This window comes from Bombina bombina, chromosome 6 (assembly GCF_027579735.1).
Source record: "Bombina bombina isolate aBomBom1 chromosome 6, aBomBom1.pri, whole genome shotgun sequence".
Taxonomy (NCBI): domain Eukaryota; kingdom Metazoa; phylum Chordata; class Amphibia; order Anura; family Bombinatoridae; genus Bombina; species Bombina bombina.
The window spans coordinates 691,465,919-691,485,383 of NC_069504.1; the positions used below are offsets into that span (position 1 = coordinate 691,465,919).

General features: G+C 39.6%; 1 protein-coding gene across 2 annotated transcripts in view; it reads left to right on the plus strand.

Annotated features, from left to right (window-relative positions):
* LOC128663451 (uncharacterized) overlaps nucleotides 1–19,465 on the plus strand; it is a 189,973-nt gene that overhangs the window by 163,662 nt on the left and 6,846 nt on the right. The window contains exon 8 of one of the 2 annotated variants that reach the window (XM_053717783.1): nucleotides 1,421–1,489. The exons of the other annotated variant lie outside the window; for it this stretch is intronic. Within the exon in view, the coding sequence (XP_053573758.1) occupies nucleotides 1,421–1,459 (39 nt within the window). The 3' untranslated portion in view covers nucleotides 1,460–1,489. The remainder of the gene's footprint in view (nucleotides 1–1,420; nucleotides 1,490–19,465) is intronic. 2 annotated transcript variants of the gene reach the window in all.

Here is a 19,465-nt window from a genome sequence, read left to right on the forward strand (position 1 = left end):
TGTGAGTGGGAGAGTCAGTCCATTGTGACAGGCTGAAAGAGGAAGTGAGTTGAAGAAGTTGTTTGGCAGAGGAGGCAGTGGGATTGTCAAGAGGGATGTTGAAGTCACCAAGAATGAGGGCAGGGTTGTCTGAGGAAATGAAATAAGGAAGCCAGGCAGCAAAGTGATCTAAACATTGAGTTGGGGAGCCAGGGGGGGAGGTATATGACTGCAACACGTATAGAGAGGGGAGAGAATAACCAAATCATGTGTGCTTCAAATGAAGAAAATATGAGTGAAGAGAGGGGCTGTATTTTTTGAAAGGTGTAACAAGAGGAAAGTAAAGTACCAACACCACCTTCTTGTCTATTGCCAGACCTAGGAGTGTGGCTGAAATGGAGACCCCCCCATGTGACAGTGCAGCAGTGGATGCTGTGTCTGAAGCAGAGAGCCAGGTTTCTGTAAGAGCCAGAAGGTTAAGAGAGTGGGAGATAAAGAGATCATGGATAGAAGTGAGCTTGTTGCAAACAGAGCGAGAGTTCCAGAGTGCACAAGTGAGGGGGAGTTGGTTTTAGATGTAAGAGGAATGCGGTTAAGGTTACCAGAGTTTTTTTTATGAAGTCTATTGAAAGGCACACAGGGATTTTAAAGGCTAGGAGGTTGTGATGGACCAGGATTAGGGGAAATGTCGCCAGCAGCTAGTATGAGCAAGAGGGAGAGTGACATGAGATGAGAAGCAGATTTGCATATTTTTAATTGGTTATTTTTTAATTGGTTATTAAAAATGGTTTATAAAATGTTGCTAATATATTGTCATTCTGTTAGATCTTAAGCCAGTGTTTGTTACACAGGCGCACACATATATGACCCCTTGTTTTATATAGTAACTTTTCAGGTTTTTGGGATAACCTCTTTTTTTAGTGGAGTCTAATCTAGATCCAGCGCATAGACTTTCCCTCTTTTCTGTAGTATTTTTCATACAAAACAAAGATAATAGTCTCAGATCTATAGTAGATTATAGGGAGCTGAACAGACGCACAATTAAAAACATATACCCTCTACCCCTTATACCTGAGTTGATTGAACGCCTTGAGAGTGCTTCTTATTACACTAAGTTAGACCTCAAAGGAGCCTATAACTTGATTAGGGTCAGAGCAGGAGATGAATGGCTCACAGCTTTCCGAACCCGTTATGTGTTATATAAATATATTGTGATGCCATGTTCTAATACCTAATAAATGACATATTTAAAGATTTATTAGATGTATATCTTGTCATATACTTGGATGACATTTTGATTTATTCAAAACCCTAACTGACCACATATAACATGTCAGAACAGTTGTCAAGTTTAAGAGATAACTTTTTATATGCCAAACCCGAAAAAAATATTTTAAACACTAATAAAATAACTTTCTTAGGTTATGTTATTATTCCACAGGGAATCAACATGGAAGACAGTAAAGTTCAATCTATATGACAATGGCTCACACTAACTTCGAAAAAACAGGTACACAGATTTATGGGTTTTGCTTATTTTTACAGAAAATGTATTAAATATTTTGCTCAACTCACTAAACCCCTCACCAACCTCACTAAATCTAATGTAAGATTTCTCTGGACTGATAAAACACATTCAGTCTTTAATACCTTAAAAGAAAGATTCACTGCAGCTCCCATACTTCATTTCCTCAATCTATCCTTGCAATATGTTCCAGAAGAAGACACTTCCGATTTCGCATTTGGAGCAGTTCTATCACAAAGAGAAAGTTTAAAACACCCCTTAAACCCAGTAGATTTTTTACTCACGAGTAATAACTAGTTGTGAAATGAATTACGCAATAGATCAAAAGGAGTTGTTAGCCATCAAAAGTTCTCTTGAACACTGGCATCATCTTTTAGAGGGAACTGCAATTCCAATAGAGATTTACACCGACCATAGGAATTTAGAGTATCTGAAAACGAATCATACATTATCCTCTAGGCAAGTCAGATGGAATCTATTTTTCACAAGATTTAATTATTTGATTACATACAGACCTGCTAATAAAAACGTGAAGGCAGACGCTCTTTCAAGAATCCATGAAAGACCCATTACTTGTACCAGTGAATCATCTATTATCCCAGCAGATGACATCATTGCTCTTATGAGAGCCAATACATCTGCTTTTAAAACCAGTCAAAATTCTAATTCAACCATCCCTCCCTCACAAGTACACCTAAGAGAATATGGATTATTCTACCATGAAAAATGATATATGTACCCCCAAGCTTAAGAGAATTGGTTCTGCAAACCGCCCATGATAGCCTTTTAGCAGGACACCCTGGAATTCATAAGCCCTTAGATCTAATTAATAGAGTGTTCAGTTGGCCAACTTTGGTTAGAGACATAAACAACTACGTGCATACATGTAAAACCTGTACAGTTTCTAAGAAAGACAGAAAACGTCCATGTGTGCATCGTCTTCCTCTGCCATCACCTGACAGGCCCTGGTCAGATATTGCATTGGACTATATTGTCAAGCTACCATAGTCCTCCAATAACAATACTATAATTGTTGTTGTTGATCTTTTCAGCAAGATAGTACATTTAATACCAACCTCAAATCTCCCAACAGCTTCCGAAACAGTACAAATATTGATAACGCATGTGTTCAAACTCTATTCTATAATGTCAGATCATAGCACCCAATTTACCAGCACATTTTGGAAGGAGTTATGCAAAACCTTGAAGATTAGTCATAGACTTAGTAGATCTTTCCACCCCCAGACCAACATCCAAACAGAGAGGACCAACCAGTAGGTGGAACAATTTCTACATTGTTTCTCTAATATCAAGCAGGATAACTGGTCCTCACTGCTACCCTATACCGAATTCGCTTACAATAATGCAATTTATTCATCCACCAAATTTTCACCTTTTTTAGTAAACTATGTTTTCCATCCCACCTTCCAATTAGACACCCCCCTAGATAGTCTATGCCCTGTGGTCAATGACCTAATAAACTCCATCGCTGTATTCTTCTCCCTAGTGCAGGAGAACCTTGCTCAAGCAAAATACCAACAAAAGAAATATTATGATAAAAAACATCCTCACCTCCCTCTTACTCTGTTAGAGACAAAGTTTGGCTATCGACTCGCAATTTGAAGCTACAGTGTCCTTCGCGGAAATTGACCTCTATATACATCGGACCTTTTGACATTTTGTCGGTTGTTAACCAAAATGCTGTCACCTTATACCTTCCATCCAGTATGAACATTCATCCAACCTTCCATGTATCACTACTGAAACCCTATCATGCCATCCGTGGTTTGGATTCAGCCTCCCCAATTTTGTCTAACCTACCTGATCCTGATACTAAATATGAGGTTCATTCGATTTTGGACTCAAGAAGATATAGGGGCCAGTTCCAGTATCTGATTCTTTGGAAGGGTTTTCCTAACGAGGACGATTTCTGGGTGCCAGTGGGTAATCTTTCCACTCCGCAATTGGTATCTCAGTATCATCGCCGCCACCCTCATAGACAAAAGCCTTGATTCTCGGAGCTGATCCTTGAGGGGGGAGTTCTGTCATGATCATATACATTACCTACTGTGCCTTTAAGGGGTGGTACTCACTTTCCAGACATTGCTTGGTAATTCTACTATCTGCAGTGTTATCCTGCCATCTACGCTACTCTATTACCTTGTTGGGTACTTTTCAATCCATTTGTTCATATCTCCTATCAGGAGATCATTACCATACTCCTGTTACACAGTTTGAATCCTCCAACTACTCACATCACGCTGCATCTGAACTGCTCTCTGCGGTGATGTCACACTCCAACATTCCATCAGGTTTTGCATGGACCTTGGAGCAATCTACCTCATCGCAGCTCACTCGAACAGCATTCAGTCTAGCTTCCAGCTAGCTGATCAGTGGAACATACGGCTATTATTTTGGAGTCTTAAGCCGTTCATCTCCTCCTGCATAAAGTAAGATTGACTTTCCCTCTTCCTCCATTTGCTCCTTTGTATAACCTTATGTAGTACTAGTACTGTTCTTTACTAATTGATTTGCTAATTTACATTTTCTATGCTGTCTATAGCTCAGTTTCCACCTGACAGCAATAGAGGATTAGATATAAGCTTTACCGCATATAAACCTTGCAGGGATTCTGCTGCTCATGCTGGGTATCATAAGATCGCATTCCACCTCAGAAAGTGTTGAACCCACCATGTAGCATAATCCCCTCTACACAATATATAAGTGATAAATATCTAAAGAACTATTCAGTTCATTCCAAATCTGCAGTTAAGGTTCAAATATTGTCTTACACATTGTCCATGTGTTTCTCCTAGGACATACAATACAACCTCAGAATTGCCTTGACACTACATGACTTGATAGTTCTGTGTTTTGTTTTTAATATAACTTTGGATTTTAGATTTTGTACTTTAAATTGTATTTTATTCACACTTTATACTTTGTGTTTTAATCCATTTAGACTTTATATATGCAAGGTAATTTTATTTAGCAAATTTCAGTGTAACTGTAACTAACAATTATCTTACTTTGCATATTATTGTGAATTATTCAACAAACTGTACTTTGTGTTTTTCCTATGTGAAATGTGCCTGGCAGTTTCAGAGGATGGGCTGGACATGGGCCTTCCTTTCTTCTTCTGAAGTTCACAAGGCACTATATTTTCTGGGCATTTTATACCAACTGGTCTCAATGATTTACCCACCAGCTCTAATATTCTCAAAATTCACAATACACAATTTATTTATAGACAAAGTATAATAACTAAATTAAAAACCAAGTAACACTGTAGTAAAAACACTTCAATTTAATTTGTATTTGCTTCAAACTGAAAATAAAGCATGTCATTTTAAACAACTTTCCAATTTACTACTATTATCTCATTTTCTTTCAGGTAGATTATGAGTTGTGTGTTGGTCTTTTAACGCTGAAAAAAATGGTAATTTCAGTGTTAAAACAACATCGCAGCCATTACAAGTCTTGTTGTTATAGCTGTACCGCAAGCCTTTTAGCCTGTAACGCAACGTCAGTTCCGCACTCGTAAAAATTACGTTTTTGAGTGGGATTCTCATAGCGCTGCCATCAAAGTTTTGCGGTGAAGCTAAAAAGCTTGTGTTGCACCCTAGAACGGCAAGATCCATACCGCCATCTGAGAGCAGTAGTTATGAGTTTTACACAACAAACTGTTACACAAAACATAACTAAAGTGTTACAAAGTACACTAACACCCATAAACTACCTATTAACCCCTAAACCGAGGCCCTCCCGCATCGCAAATACTATATTAAAGTTATTAACCCCTAATCTGCTGCTCCCGATGTCGCTGACACTAATAACATTTATTAACCCCTATTCCGCCGCTCCCCGACATCGTCACCACTATAATAAAGTTATTAACCCCTAAACTGCCATCCTCCCACATCGCACCCACATCGCATTTAAATATTATTAACCCCTAATCTGCTGTCTGTCCACATCGCCCCCACTATCCTAAAGTTATTAACCCCTATTCTGCCACTCCTCAACACTGCTGCCACTATAATAAACCTATTAACCCCTAAACCTCAAGCCCCCCACAACGAAATATACTAAATTAAACTATTAACCCATAAACCGAAAGCCCCCCACATAGCAATAAACTAATTTAAACTTGTAACCCCTAAAGCTAACGCTGCTCTAACTTTATATTAAAATTACAATTTCCCTAACTTAAATTAAAACTTACCTGTCAAATAAAATAAAAAAAACTAAGTTTAAACTAACAATTAAATTAATATAACTATTAAACTAAAATGAAACTAACTGCTAATTAAAGAAAACTAAAATACACATTAAAAAAATCCTAACACTACTATAAAAATTACAAAGTATCTAATTACAAAAAATAAAAAATCTAAATTACAAAAATAACAAAGACTAAATTACAAAAAATAACAAACAAAATTATAAAAAAAAAAAGAATGATACCTAATCTAATAGCCCTATAAAAATAAAAAGCCCATTTGTATGGGCATTGACCTTAAAAGGGCATTTAGCTCTTTTAAGAAAAGCCCAAACCCTAAACTAAAAAAAAAAAAACACCCAAAAAACCTTAAAAAAAACCTAACACTAACCCCTCTTTAGGTACTCACAGTTGCTGAAGTCCTGCTTGAAGGATCTTCATCCTGGCAGCTCCATCTTCATCCAGGCGGCTCCATCTCCATCAGAGCGGCATCTTCTATCTTCTAGCCAATAGGATGAGAGCTACTGAAATTCTATTGGCTGATTTGAATAGTCAATAGAATTTCAGTAGCTGTCATCCTATTGGCTGATTTGAACAGTAAATAGGATTTCAGTAGCTCTCATCCTATTGGCTGATTTGAATTTCCAAAACCAAATCAGCCAATATGAATGCAAGGGATGCCATTTTGAAAATTTTCCCTTGCATTGAAGATTCAGTATACGGCGGCGACCATATAAAGAGGATGCTCCACGCTGGATGTCTTCAGGACCTGCTCCGTGCCGCCGGGATGAAAATAGAAGACGCCGCCGGGATGAAGATAGAAGATGCCGCCGGGATGAAGATGGAGCCGCCTTGATAAAGATGGAGCTGTCGGGATGAAGATCCTTCAAGTGGGACTTCAGCAACTCTGAGTACCTAAAGAGGGGTTAGTGTTAGGTTTTTTTAAGGTTATTTTGGGTGGGGTTTTTTTTTACTTTAGGGTTTGGGCTTTTCTTAAAAGAGCTACATGCCATTTTCAGGGCAATGCAAAAGAGCCAAATGCCCTTTTAAGTGCAATGCCCATACAAATGCCCTTTTCAGGGCAATGGGTAGATCAGGTTTTACTTTATTTTTATTTTGTGGGTTTGGGGGGTGAAGGTTAGTATAATGTTAGGGGATGTTTGTTTGTTTTTTGTAGCAAAAGAGCTGTTAACTTCAGGGCAATGCTCCACAAAAGGCCCTTTTAAGGGCACTTGGTAGTTGGGGGGGGTGGGGATTTTGTATACTGTTAGGGGGTGTTTGTTTGTTTTTGTAGTAAAAGAGTTGTTAACTTTAGGGCAATTCCTTACAAAAGGCCCTTTTAGGGGCCCACAAAAGGCCCTTTTAAAGTGAAGGTCCATTTTGATGAATTAGAGGCCGGTTTTTAATAAACCTATTAAAAGCAAGGGCACTTTAATTCATCAAAATTGATATTTCACTGTTTTCTTTAACAACTTACCTTTTAATCCTGGCAGCCGCTCCAGCACTTCCTCCGCCCGTCGCAAGACGTCTTCGCAGGTCCAAAATGACAAATCCGGCTTCCTCCAATCACTGCGTTGCCCAGCCCAAGATTCCCCCGGGAACTTTAAGGACCCTTGGTAGTTTATTATAGATTAGGGTTTTTTTATTTTGGAGTAGGGTTTTTTTTTTAAAAGGGTATTAGAATAGGAATATTTTTTATTGTTTTAGATCATTTTCGGCTAGGCTATTACGAGTTTTTCGGTAAGAGCTGCTCGGTACTAACTTGCAAGTTATTGTCACCGCTCACCTCCCTACAGCGCTGGCATTACAGGTTTGCAAAAACCCGGCATTAGCAGGCAATATTGCAGCGTAAAGCAAAATTGAGCTTCATACCGCAGTAAAATACCAGCGCTGCGGTGAGCTGCGGTAAGCTGGTTTTACGTGCTTGTGCACGATTTCCCCATAGACATCAATGGGGAGAGCCGGCTGAAAAAAAGTCTAACACCTGCAATAAAGGAGCGTAAAGCTCCGTAACGCAGCCCCATTGATTCCTATGGGGAAACAACATTTATGTTTACACCTAACACCCAAACATAAACCCAGAGTCTAAACACCCCTAATCTGCTGCCCCTGACATCGCTGACACCTACATTACCCCTATTAACCCCTAATCTGCTGCCCCAATGTCGCCGCCACCTACATTACACTTATTAACCTCTAATCTGCCGCCCCCGACACGGCCGCCACCTACATTACACTTATTAAACCCTAATCTGCCGCCGCCGACACCTACATTACACTTTTTAACTCCTAATCTTCCGCCCCAACGTCGACGCCACTATACTAAAGTTATTAATCCCTAACCCTAAGTCTAACCCTAACCCTAACACCCACTAACTTTGATGTAATTAAAATAAATCTAAATAAAACCTACTATTAATAACTAAATAATTCCTTTTTAAAACTAAATACTTACCTGTAAAATAAACCCTAAGATAGCTAAAATTTAACTAATAATTACATTGTATCTAACTTAGGTTTTATTTTTTATTTCACAGCTAAGTTTGTATTTATTTTAACTAGGTTGATTAGTTAGTAAATAGTTATTAACTATTTACTACCTACCTAGCTAAAATAAATACAAATTTACCTGTAAAATAAAACCTAACCTAACACCTAACCTTACACTACAATTAAATAAATTACATTTATTAAATACAATTAACTAAATTACAAAAAACCCCCACTAAATTACACAAAATAAAAAAGAAATTATCAAATATTTAAACTAATTGCACCTAATCTAATAGCCCTATCAAAATAAAAAAAACCCCACAAAATAAAATAAAAAAACCCTAGCATGAACTAAACTGCCAATAGCCCTTAAAATTGCCTTTTGTGGGGCATTGCCCCAAATAAATCAGTTCTTTTACCTGTAAAAAAAATACAAACAACCCCCCAACATTAAAACCCACGACCCACACAACCAAACCCCCCAAATAAAATCCTAACTAAAAAAACCTAAGCTCCCCATTGCCCTGAAAAGGGCATTTGTATGGGCATTGCCCTTAAAAGGGCATCCATGGCTCTTCTCAAATGAAAGTTCCTTTAAGTGATGTCATCCAAAATAGCGTTCCTTGAATTCCGATTGGCTGATAGAATGCTATCAGCCAATCGGAATTAAAGGTGAAAAAATCCTATTGGCTGATGCAATCAGCCAATAGGATTGAGCTTCAATCCTATTGGCGGATCGAATCAGCCAATAGGATTGAGCTCACATTCTATTGGCTGTTCCAATCAGCTAATAGAATGCGAGCTCAATCCTATTGGCTGATTGCATCAGCCAATAGGATTTTTTCACGTTTAATTCCAATTGGCTGCTAGAATTCTATCAGCCAATCGGAATTCAAGGGACGCCATCTTGGATGACGTTACTTAAAGGAACCTTCATTCAAGAAGAGCCGTGGAAATAAGAGGATGCCTGTCTGGAGGATCACTTCTTGTCGCTTGGATGAAGACTTCTCCCGGCTTCGTTGAGGACTTCTGCTGCTTCATTGAGGATGGATGTCGGGTCTTCAAAAAACTGTAAGTGGATCTTCGGGGGTTAGTGTTAGGTTTTTTAAGGGTTTATTGGCTGGGTTTTATTTTTAGCTTAGGGTTTGGGCGGAAAAAGAGCTAAATGCCCTTTTAAGGGCAATGCCCATACAAACGCCCATTTCAGGGCAATGGGGAGCTTAGGTTTTTTTAGTTAGGATTTTATTTGGGGATTTGGTTGTGTGGGTGGTGGGTTTTACTGTTGGGGGGTTGTTTGCATTTTTTTTACAGGTAAAACAGCTGATTTCTTTGGGGCAATGCCCCGCAAAAGGCCCTTTTAAGGGCTATTGGCAGTTTAGTTTAGGCTAGGGTTTTTTTTTTATTTTGGGGGGCTTTTTTATTTTGATAGGGCTATTAGATTAGGTGTAATTAGTTTAAATACTTGATCATTTCTTTTTTATTTTGTGTAATTTAGTGTTTGTTTGTTTTGTAATTTAGTTAATTGTATTTAATAAATTAAATTTATTTAATTTTATTGTAATGTTAGGTGTTAGTGTAACTCAGGTTAGGTTTTATTTTACAGGTAATTTGTATTTTTTTAACTAGGTATCTAGTAAATAGTTAATATATATAGTTAAAATAAATACAAACTTAGCTGTGAAATAAAAATAAAACCTAAGATAGATACAATGGGGGGTAGTTATCAAGCCGTCAACCTCAAATACGCTGGAATTCCGCAGCGTATTTGTGGCGAGGCTGATTCGCCTTAGTTATCAAAGGCTAGAGACCGGCAAAAGTTGAATTTTGTGACGTAAGCTTCGATCCGCCGGACTCAGTCCGACACAGATCGATTCTTACGTCACTCCAGATGTTCCGCACACAAGTGCGGCAGAATCTGACTACTTTTGCTAGTTATCAAATGACTAGCAGGTACGCTCGGCACTTTTTCGGACCAGCGTACCTGGTTTTCAAACCGCTGCCCTGGAGGCGTTGGATCCCATAGGAATCAATGGGAGTCTGACCATAGCGAAAGTACAAGTTCGCTGCTGCCAGACATCCCATTGATTCCTATGGGAAATGTCTGCACCTAACACCCTAACATGTACCCCGAGTCTAAACACCCCTAATCTGTCCCCCCCTACACCGCCGGAACTAAATAAAGTGTTTTCCCCCTAAACCGCCGCTCCCGGAGCCCACCACAAGCTACTCTATACATATTAACCCCTAAACCGCCACTCCCGGAGCCCACCGCAAGCTACTCTATGCACATTAACCCCTAAACCGCCGCTCCCGGCCACCGCCGCAACCTACATTATACCTAGTAACCCCTATCCTGCCCCCTCTATACCGCCGCCCTCTATAATAAAGTTATTAACCCCTAATCTGCCCCCTCTACACCGTCGCCACCTATAATACATTTATTAACCCCTATCCTGCCCCCCCCTACACCGCCGCCACTGTAATACAATTATTAACCCCTAAACCTAAGTCTAACACTAACCCTAACACCCCCCTAACTTAAATATTAATTAAATAAATCTAAATAATATTTCTATTATTAACTAAATGAATCCTATTTAAAACTAAATACTTACCTTTAAAATAAACCCTAATATAGCTACAATATAAATAATAATTATATTGTAGCTATCTTAGGATTTATTTTTATTTTACAGGCAAATTTCAATTTATTTTAACTAGGTACAATAGCTATTAAATAGTTATTAACTATTTAATAGCTTACCTAGCTAAAATAAAGAGAAATTTACCTGTAAAATAAAAACTAACCTAAGTTACAATTACACCTAACACTACACTATACAATTACACCTAACACTACACAATCAGATTGAGATCGCATTCTATTGGCTGTTCCGATCAGCCAATTGAATGCAATCTCAATCTGATTGGCTGATTCAATCAGCCAATCAGATTTTTCCTACCTTAATTCCGATTGGCTGATAGAATCCTTTCAGCCAATCGGAATTGAAGGGACGCCATCTTGGATGACGTCCCTTAAAGGAGCCTTCATTCGTCGTTAGTCCGTCGGGTAAGAAGGATGTTCCGCGTCGGCGGGATGAAGATGGATCCTGAAGCAAGAAGATTGAAGACCCCGCTTGGAAGATGACATCGCCCGGATGGAAGATGATCTTCAGCGCCGCTTGGAAGATGACATCGCCCGGATGGAAGACTTCTTCAGCGCCGCTTGGAGGATCACTTCATCGGATGGAAGACTTCTTCAGCGCCCCTTGGAGGATCAATTCTGGCGCTCCGGATCTCCTCTTCAGTTCCATCTGTGGCTCGGCTGAGTGAAGACGACTCAAGGTAGGATGATCTTCAGGGGATTACTGTTAGGTTATTTTAAGGGGGGTTTGGGTTAGATTAGGGGTATGTGGGTGGTGGGTTTTAATGTTGGGGGGGGTTGTATTTTTCTTTTACAGGCAAAAGAGCAGTTTTCTTTGGGGCATGCCCCACAAAAGGCCCTTTTAAGGGCTGGTAAGGTAAAAGAGCTTTGAACTTTTTTAATGTAGAATAGGGTAGGGAATTTTTTTATTTTGGGGGGCTTTGTTATTTTATTCGGGGGCTTAGATTAGGTGTAATTAGCTTAAAATTGTTGTAATATTTTTTAAATGTTTGTAACTTATGTTTTTTATTTTTTGTAACTTAGCTTTTTTTATTTTTTGTACTTTAGTTAGTTTATGTAATTGTATTTAATTCTAGTTATTTGTAGTTAATTTATTTAATTAATTTAATGATAGTGTAGTGTTAGGTTTAATTGTAACTTAGGTAAGGATTTATTTTACAGGTAATTTTGTATTTCTTTTAGCTAGGTAGTTATTAAATAGTTCATAACTATTTAATAACTATTCTAACTAGCTAAAATAAATACAAAGTTACCTGTAAAATAAATATAAATCCTAAAATAGCTACAATGTAATTATTAATTACATTGTAGCTATCTTAGGGTTTATTTTACAGGTAAGTATTTAGTTTTAAATAGGAATAATTTATTAAAGTATAGTGTAGTGTTAGGTGTAATTGTAACTTAGGTTAGATTTTATTTTACAGGTAAATTTCTCTTTATTTTAGCTAGGTAAGCTATTAAATAGTTAATAACTATTTAATAGCTATTGTACTTAGTTAAAATAAATTTAAATTTGCCTGTAAAATAAAAATAAATCCTAAGATAGCTACAATATAATTATTATTTATATTGTAGCTATATTAGGGTTTGTTTTATAGGTAAGTATTTAGTTTTAAATAGGATTCATTTAGTTAATAATAGAAATATTATTTAGATTTATTTAATTAATATTTAAGTTAGGGGGGGTGTTAGGGTTTGTGTTAGACTTAGGTTTAGGGGTTAATAAATTTCTTACAGTAGAGCGGTGTAGTGGGGGGCAGAATAGGGGTTAATAAATGTATTATAGGTGGCGACGGTGTAGGGGGGCAGATTAGGGGTTAATAAATTTAATATAGGTTGTGGCAGGGTCCGGGAGCGGCGGTTTAGGGGTTAAACTATTTATTTAGTTGCGGCGAGGTGCGGGATCAGCAGGATAGGGGTTAATAACTTTATTATAGAGGGCAGCGGTATAGGGGGGGCAGGACAGGGGTTACTAGGTATAATGTAGGTTGCGGCGGTGTCCGGAAGTGGCAGTTTAGGGGTTAATAAATGTATAAGTATTGCGGCGGGGTCTAGGAGCGGCGGTTTAGGGGTTAATAAATTTATAAGTGTTGCGGCGGGGTCTAGGAGCGGCGGTTTAGGGGTTAATACATTTATAAGAGTTGCGGCGGGGTCTAGGAGCGGCGGTTTAGGGGTTAGTAACTTTATTTAGTTGCGGGGGGCTCCGGGGGCGCTGGTATAGGGTGTAGAACAGTGTAGTTTAGTGTGAGTGCTTAGTGACAGGCTAACAATAAAGCTGTAAAAAAGCCGAAGAGCAGCGAGATCGGATGAGTGATAACTATCACAGTCCGCTGCTCATCGCCCCGTACTTGGTGCGCTGCTTTTTGACAGATTTATTGATAACTTAGGCATATTTTTTCAGGTCCGCGGCGGCGAAGGTAGGCGAGCTTAGGCGGGCGTATTGAACCGGCGAAGGCAGGAAAGTTGACACGTTGATAACTACCCCCCAATGTAACTATTAGTTATAGTGTAGCTAGCTTGGGGTTTATTTTACAGGTAAGTATTTAGTTTTAAATAGGAATTATTTAGGTATTAATAGTAGGTTTTATTTAGATTTATTTTTGTTACATTAAAGTTAGTGGGTGTTAGGGTTAGACTTAGGGTTAGGTTTAGGGGTTAATAACTTTAGTATTGTGGCGGCGACATTGGGGGCAGAAGATTAGGGGTTAATAAATGTAGGTAGGTGGCGGCGATGTTAGAGGCAGCAGATTAGGGGTTAATAATATTTAACTAGTGTTTGCGATGCAGGAGTGTGGCGGTTTAGGGGTTAATATGTTTATTATAGTGGAGGCGAAGTCCGGAGCAGCAGATTAGGGGTTAATAATTTTAATTTATTAATTGCTATGCAAGAGGGCCTCGGTTTAGGGGTTAATAGGTAGTTTATGGGTGTTAGTGTACTTTTTAGCACTTTAGTTATGAGTTTTATGTTACAGCTTTGTAACTACTGACTCTCAGTTTACGGTATGGATCTTGTAGTTTTAGGCTGTACCGCTCACTTTTTGGCCTCCCAGGCAGACGGAAGTCCCATTGAAAAAAGGACTTTTTGAAAGCTGTGGTAGTTCCGGCCAAAAAAGTTTGCGGTGCATCTAAACCTGCAAGACTCGTAATACAAGCGGTAGTGAAAAAGAGCCTTAACGCTGCTTTTTCACTCATACCGCAAAACTCGTAATCTAGACGTTTGTTTCTAATTATTTTGTATTGGTAGGTTTTTTATTTTTTGTAATTTTAGGTTTTAGTGTAAGGCAGCTTAGGTTTTATTTCACAGGTAAGTATATATTTATTTTAAAGGGACATTAAACCCAAAAATTGTTCTTTCATAATTCAGACAGAGAGGCCTAGTTATCAACGTGTCAACTTACCTGCCTTCAACGGCCCAATACGCCCGCCTAAGCTCGCCTACCATCGCCGCCGCGGACCTGCAAAATTTCGCCTAAGTTATCAAAAAATCTGTCAAAAAGCCTCGCACCAAGTACGGGGCGATGAGCAGCGGATTGTGAGAGTTATCACTCATCCAATCTCGCTGCTCTTCGTCTTTTTGACAGCTTTATTGCTAGTCCGTCACTAAGCACCCACACTAACTACACTGTTCTACCCCCTATACCGGCGCCCCCGGAGCCCCCCGCAACTCAATAAAGTTATTAACCCCTAAACCGCCGCTCCTAGACCCCGCCGCAACTCTTATAAATGTATTAACCCCTAAACCCCCGCTCCCGGACACCGCCGCCACCTACATTATACCTAGTAACCCCTATCCTGCCCCCCCTATACCGTCGCCACCTATAATAAAGTTATTAACCCCTATCCTGCTGATCCCGGACCTCGCTGCAACTAAATAAATAGTTTAACCCCTAAACCGCCGCTCCCGGACCCCGCCGCAACCTATATTAAACTTATTAACCCCTAATCTGCCCCCCCTACACCGTCGCCACCTATAATAAATTTATTAACCCCTATCCTGCCCCCACCTACACCGCCGCCACTGTAATAAAATTATTAACCCCTAAACCTAAGTCTAACACTAACCCTAACACCCCCCCTAACTTAAATATTAATTAAATAAATCTAAAAAATATTTCTATTATTAACTAAATTAATCATATTTAAAACTAAATACTTACCTATAAAATAAACCCTAATATAGCTACAATATAAATAATAATTATATTGTAGCTATCTTAGGATTTATTTTTTATTTTACAGGTAACTTTCAATTTATTTTAACTAGGTACAATAGTTATTAAATAGTTATTAACTATTTAATAGCTACCTAGCTAAAATAAAGAGAAATTTACCTGTAAAATAAATCCTAACCTAAGTTACAATTACACCTAACACTACACTATACTTTAATACGTTATTTCTATTTAAACCTAAATACTTACCTATAAAATAAACCCTAAGATAGCTACAATATAACTAATAATTACATTGTAGCTATTTTAGGATTTATATTTATTTTACAGGTAACTTTGTATTTATTTTAGCTAGTTAGAATAGTTATTAAATAGTTATGAACTACCTAGCTAAAAGAAATACAAAATTACCTGTAAAATAAATCCTAACCTAAGTTACAATTAAACCTAACACTACACTATCATTACATTATTTAAAATAATTAAATACAAATAACTACAATTAAATACAATTGAGTTGTCTTCAGCCAGTCGACCCACCGATGGAACCGAAGAGGAGATCCGGAGCGGCAGAAGTGATCCTCCAAGGGGCGCTGAAGAAGTCTTCCATCCGATGAAGTCATCATCCAGGCGGCGCTGAAGAAGTCTTCCATCCGGGCGATGTCATCTTCCATGCGGCGCTGAAGAAGTCTTCCATCCGGGCAATGTCATCTGCCAAGCGGGGTCTTCAATCTTCTTTCTTCAGGATCCATCTTCATCCCGCCGACGCGGAACATCCTTCTTCCCCGACGGACTACTGACGAATGAAGGCTCCTTTAAGGGACGTCATCCAAGATGGCGTCCCTTCAATTCCGATTGGCTGATAGGATTCTATCAGACAATCGGAATTAAGGTAGGAAAAATCTGATTGGCTGATTGAATCAGCCAATCAGATTGAGCTCGCATTCTATTGGCTGATCGGAACAGCCAATAGAATGCAAGCTCAATCTGATTGGCTGATTGGATCAGCCAATTGGATTGAACTTCAATCTGATTGGCTGATTCAATCAGCCAATCAGATTTTTCCTACTTAATTCCGATTGGCTGATAGAATCCTATCAGCCAATCGAATTGAAGGGACGCCATCTTGGATGACGTCCCTTAAAGGAGCCTTCATTCGTTGTTAGTCCGTCAGGAAAGAAGGATGTTCCGCGTCGGCGGGATGAAGATGGATCCTGAAGAAAGAAGATTAAAGACCCCGCTTGGAAGATGACCCTTGGAGGATGACCCTTGGAGGATCACTTCTGCCGCTCCGGATCTCCTCTTCGGTTTCATCGATGGGTCGGCTGGCTGAAGACAACTCAAGGTAGGATGATCTTCAGGGGGGTAGTGTTTTTTTTAAGGGGGTTTGGGTTAGATTAGGGGTATGTGGGTGGTGGGTTTTAACCCCTTAGTGACCGACGACGTACGCCATACGTCCTGCAAAAAAATACAGTTAACGCCTGAGGACGTATGGCGTACGTCGTCGGCTAAACTGAGCCCTGGAAGCGATCGAGATCACTTCCAGCCGCTCTTATAGTATTGCTGGGATGCCTCGATGTCTAGGCATCCCTGCAATACTGTTTATGAGTACCGGGACCGGATTGATCACTCCCCCACGAGTGATCACTTCCGGTTTTGCTCCACGTGGAGCCCGGCAGTGCAGCAGAGCATCGGAAGCGATCAGACACGCTTCCGATGCTCTGCTTGTGTGCTAAGTGCCTCGGTGGGTCGAGGCACTTAGTTAGTTATAAAATAAATAAAAAAATAATAAAAAAAACCCGGCAGAAAATAAAAAATAGCCCCCCCCTCCCCCTTCACAGGGCATCCAAGATGGCGATGCCCAGTGCATCATGGGGCCTCTGGGGGTGTCCATAGCCTGCCTCATCATAGGGGCAAGCTAGGGTTACCCAATCTGAGCCTCCCACCCATAAAAAAAATAAAAAAATAAAATACCCCATTTGTCTGATCATGTCAATATTTGTAGATCTCCCTCCCTCTCCTCACTTGCGATTTTGTTGGAGAGAGAGAGAGACCTGTATTTAGCAGAGAGAGCTATATTTATTATATTTGTTAAAAAAATTGAGATGCAAAGGCTCTTTTCAGAGCCATTAACCCCTAGCTTGCCAGTGATCACTATAAATCACTGGCATTAGCATAGCTGCACTTTTTTTGCTGTCTGTGCATTTTTTTAGGGGTTAATTTTTTTGTTGTAATTTTTTAAAAAAAGCCAAAGGCTCTTTTCAGAGCCATTTAGTTAATTTAATTACATTAATTTAATTTAATTTCCAGAGTTATTAACCCCTAGCTTGCCAGTGATCGCTATATATAACTGGCATTAGCACAGCTGCACTTTTTTTGCTGTCTGTGCATTTTTTTAGGGGTTAATTTTTTTGTTGTAATTTTTTAAAAAAAACCAAAGGCTCTTTTCATAGCCATTTAGATAATTTAATTTAATTTCCAGAGTCATTAACCCCTAGCTTGCCAGTGATCGCTATAAATCACTGGCAGTAGCATAGCTGTACTTTATTTGCTGTCTGTGCATTTTTTAGGGGTTAATTTTGTTGTTGTAATTTTTAAAAAAAACAAAGGGTCTTTTCAGAGCCATTTAGTTAATTTAATTTAATTTCCAGAGTCATTAACCCCTAGCTTGCCAGTGATCGCTATAAATCACTGGCAGTAGCATAGCTGTACTTTTTTGCTGTCTGCATTTTTTTAGGGGTTAATTTTTTTGTTATAATTTTTTAAAAACCCAAAGGCCATTTAGTTAATTTAATTTTCAGAGCCATTAACCCCTAGCTTGCCATTTAGCTAATTAATTTAATTTAATTTGTTTTTCTGTGACAGATACAATAATGTCACAGAAAACATATATAGTGTTGAGGAGGCATATGCCATCCTTGCGTCAGAGTCAGATGTCTCTATGTCTGACTCAGACCCCAATTTTGACCCTGCCATATGCTCAGATACATCACTAGATGCAGTCTCAACTGATAGTGATGTATCTGTGGCTGCTAACCCCCCTGCTACCCCCCTACCAGCCCCCTTGCTAGCCCCCCTGCCAGAAGGAGGCGTGTTGCTGCCATTGCCGCTGAAGAGTGGGTAATGCCTCATCTCCAGAGGCCAGATATCCCACCCTTCACAGCAAATGCTGGAATAAATATAGATGTGGCAGGTTTTAGCCCCCAACAGTTTTTGGAGGTGTTTCTGGGCGTTGATGTATTGGGGAACATTGTCGCCCAAACTAATTTATATGCCCATCAGTACCGTGCTGCAAAGCCTGAAACATATTTGGCAAAGCACCAATGGGCCCCCGTCGATGTGCTAGAATTTAAAAAATTCTGGGCATTGACTATGCTGATGGGCATCATAAAGAAACCCTCTGTTCGCTCCTACTGGAGCAGTAGCCCCATCTGCTCTACCCCCATTTTCTCCCAGAGTATGTCGAGGCAGAGGTATGAAATGATTCTGCACTTCAGTGACAACAGCCTGTGCCCCCCTAGGGAGCATCCCCAATTTGACAGGCTGTATAAAATCCGCCCCCTGATTACCCACTTTTCTGCCAGGTTTGCAGAGACTTATACACCTGGAAGGAATATATGCATTGATGAATCCCTGATGAAGTATAAGGGAAGGCTGGGATTCAGGCAGTATATTCCTTCCAAGTGTTCCAGGTATGGGGTAAAGGTGTATAAGCTCTGTGAGAGCGACAGTGGGTATACTCAGGCCTTCCGGGTGTATGAGGAAAAGGATAGCCACCTTGACCCTCCAGGTTGCCCAGAACATATGGGAACCACTGGCAAGATTGTCTGGGACCTGATATTACCCCTAATGAACAAAGGGTATCACTTGTACTTAGACAATTTTTATACAAGTGTCCTTTTGTTCAAGCTACTGTATTGCTTTGATACAGTAGCTTGTGGTAAAATTAAAAAGAACTGCACAGGTTTCCTAGGACAACTTGTATGCACCCGGCTACAAAGGGGGGAGACCTCAGCTCTGCGCCAAGAGGAGCTGTTGGCACTTAAGTACAGAGACAAGAAGGATGTATACCTTCTTACCATCATCCACAATGAGAGGACGGTGGCGGTCTCTGTACGTGGCAGAGCTGAGATCATAAGGAAGCCAGTGTGCATCAAGTCTTATAACCGGCATATGGGTGGGGTTGATCTGGCAGATCAGCTGCTGCAGCCTTACCTAATTATGCGGAAGACAAGGGCCTGGTACAAAAAGGTTGCAATTTACCTAATGCAGATTGCAACCGACAATGCTTTTTTGTTGTTCAAAAAAGCAAACCCCAGAATGAAACAGACTTTTTTACAGTTTCAGCTCCATATCATTTTGGGGATTTTGTACCATGATGCACCTGCTCCCCGGGCGGTGATGGGAGA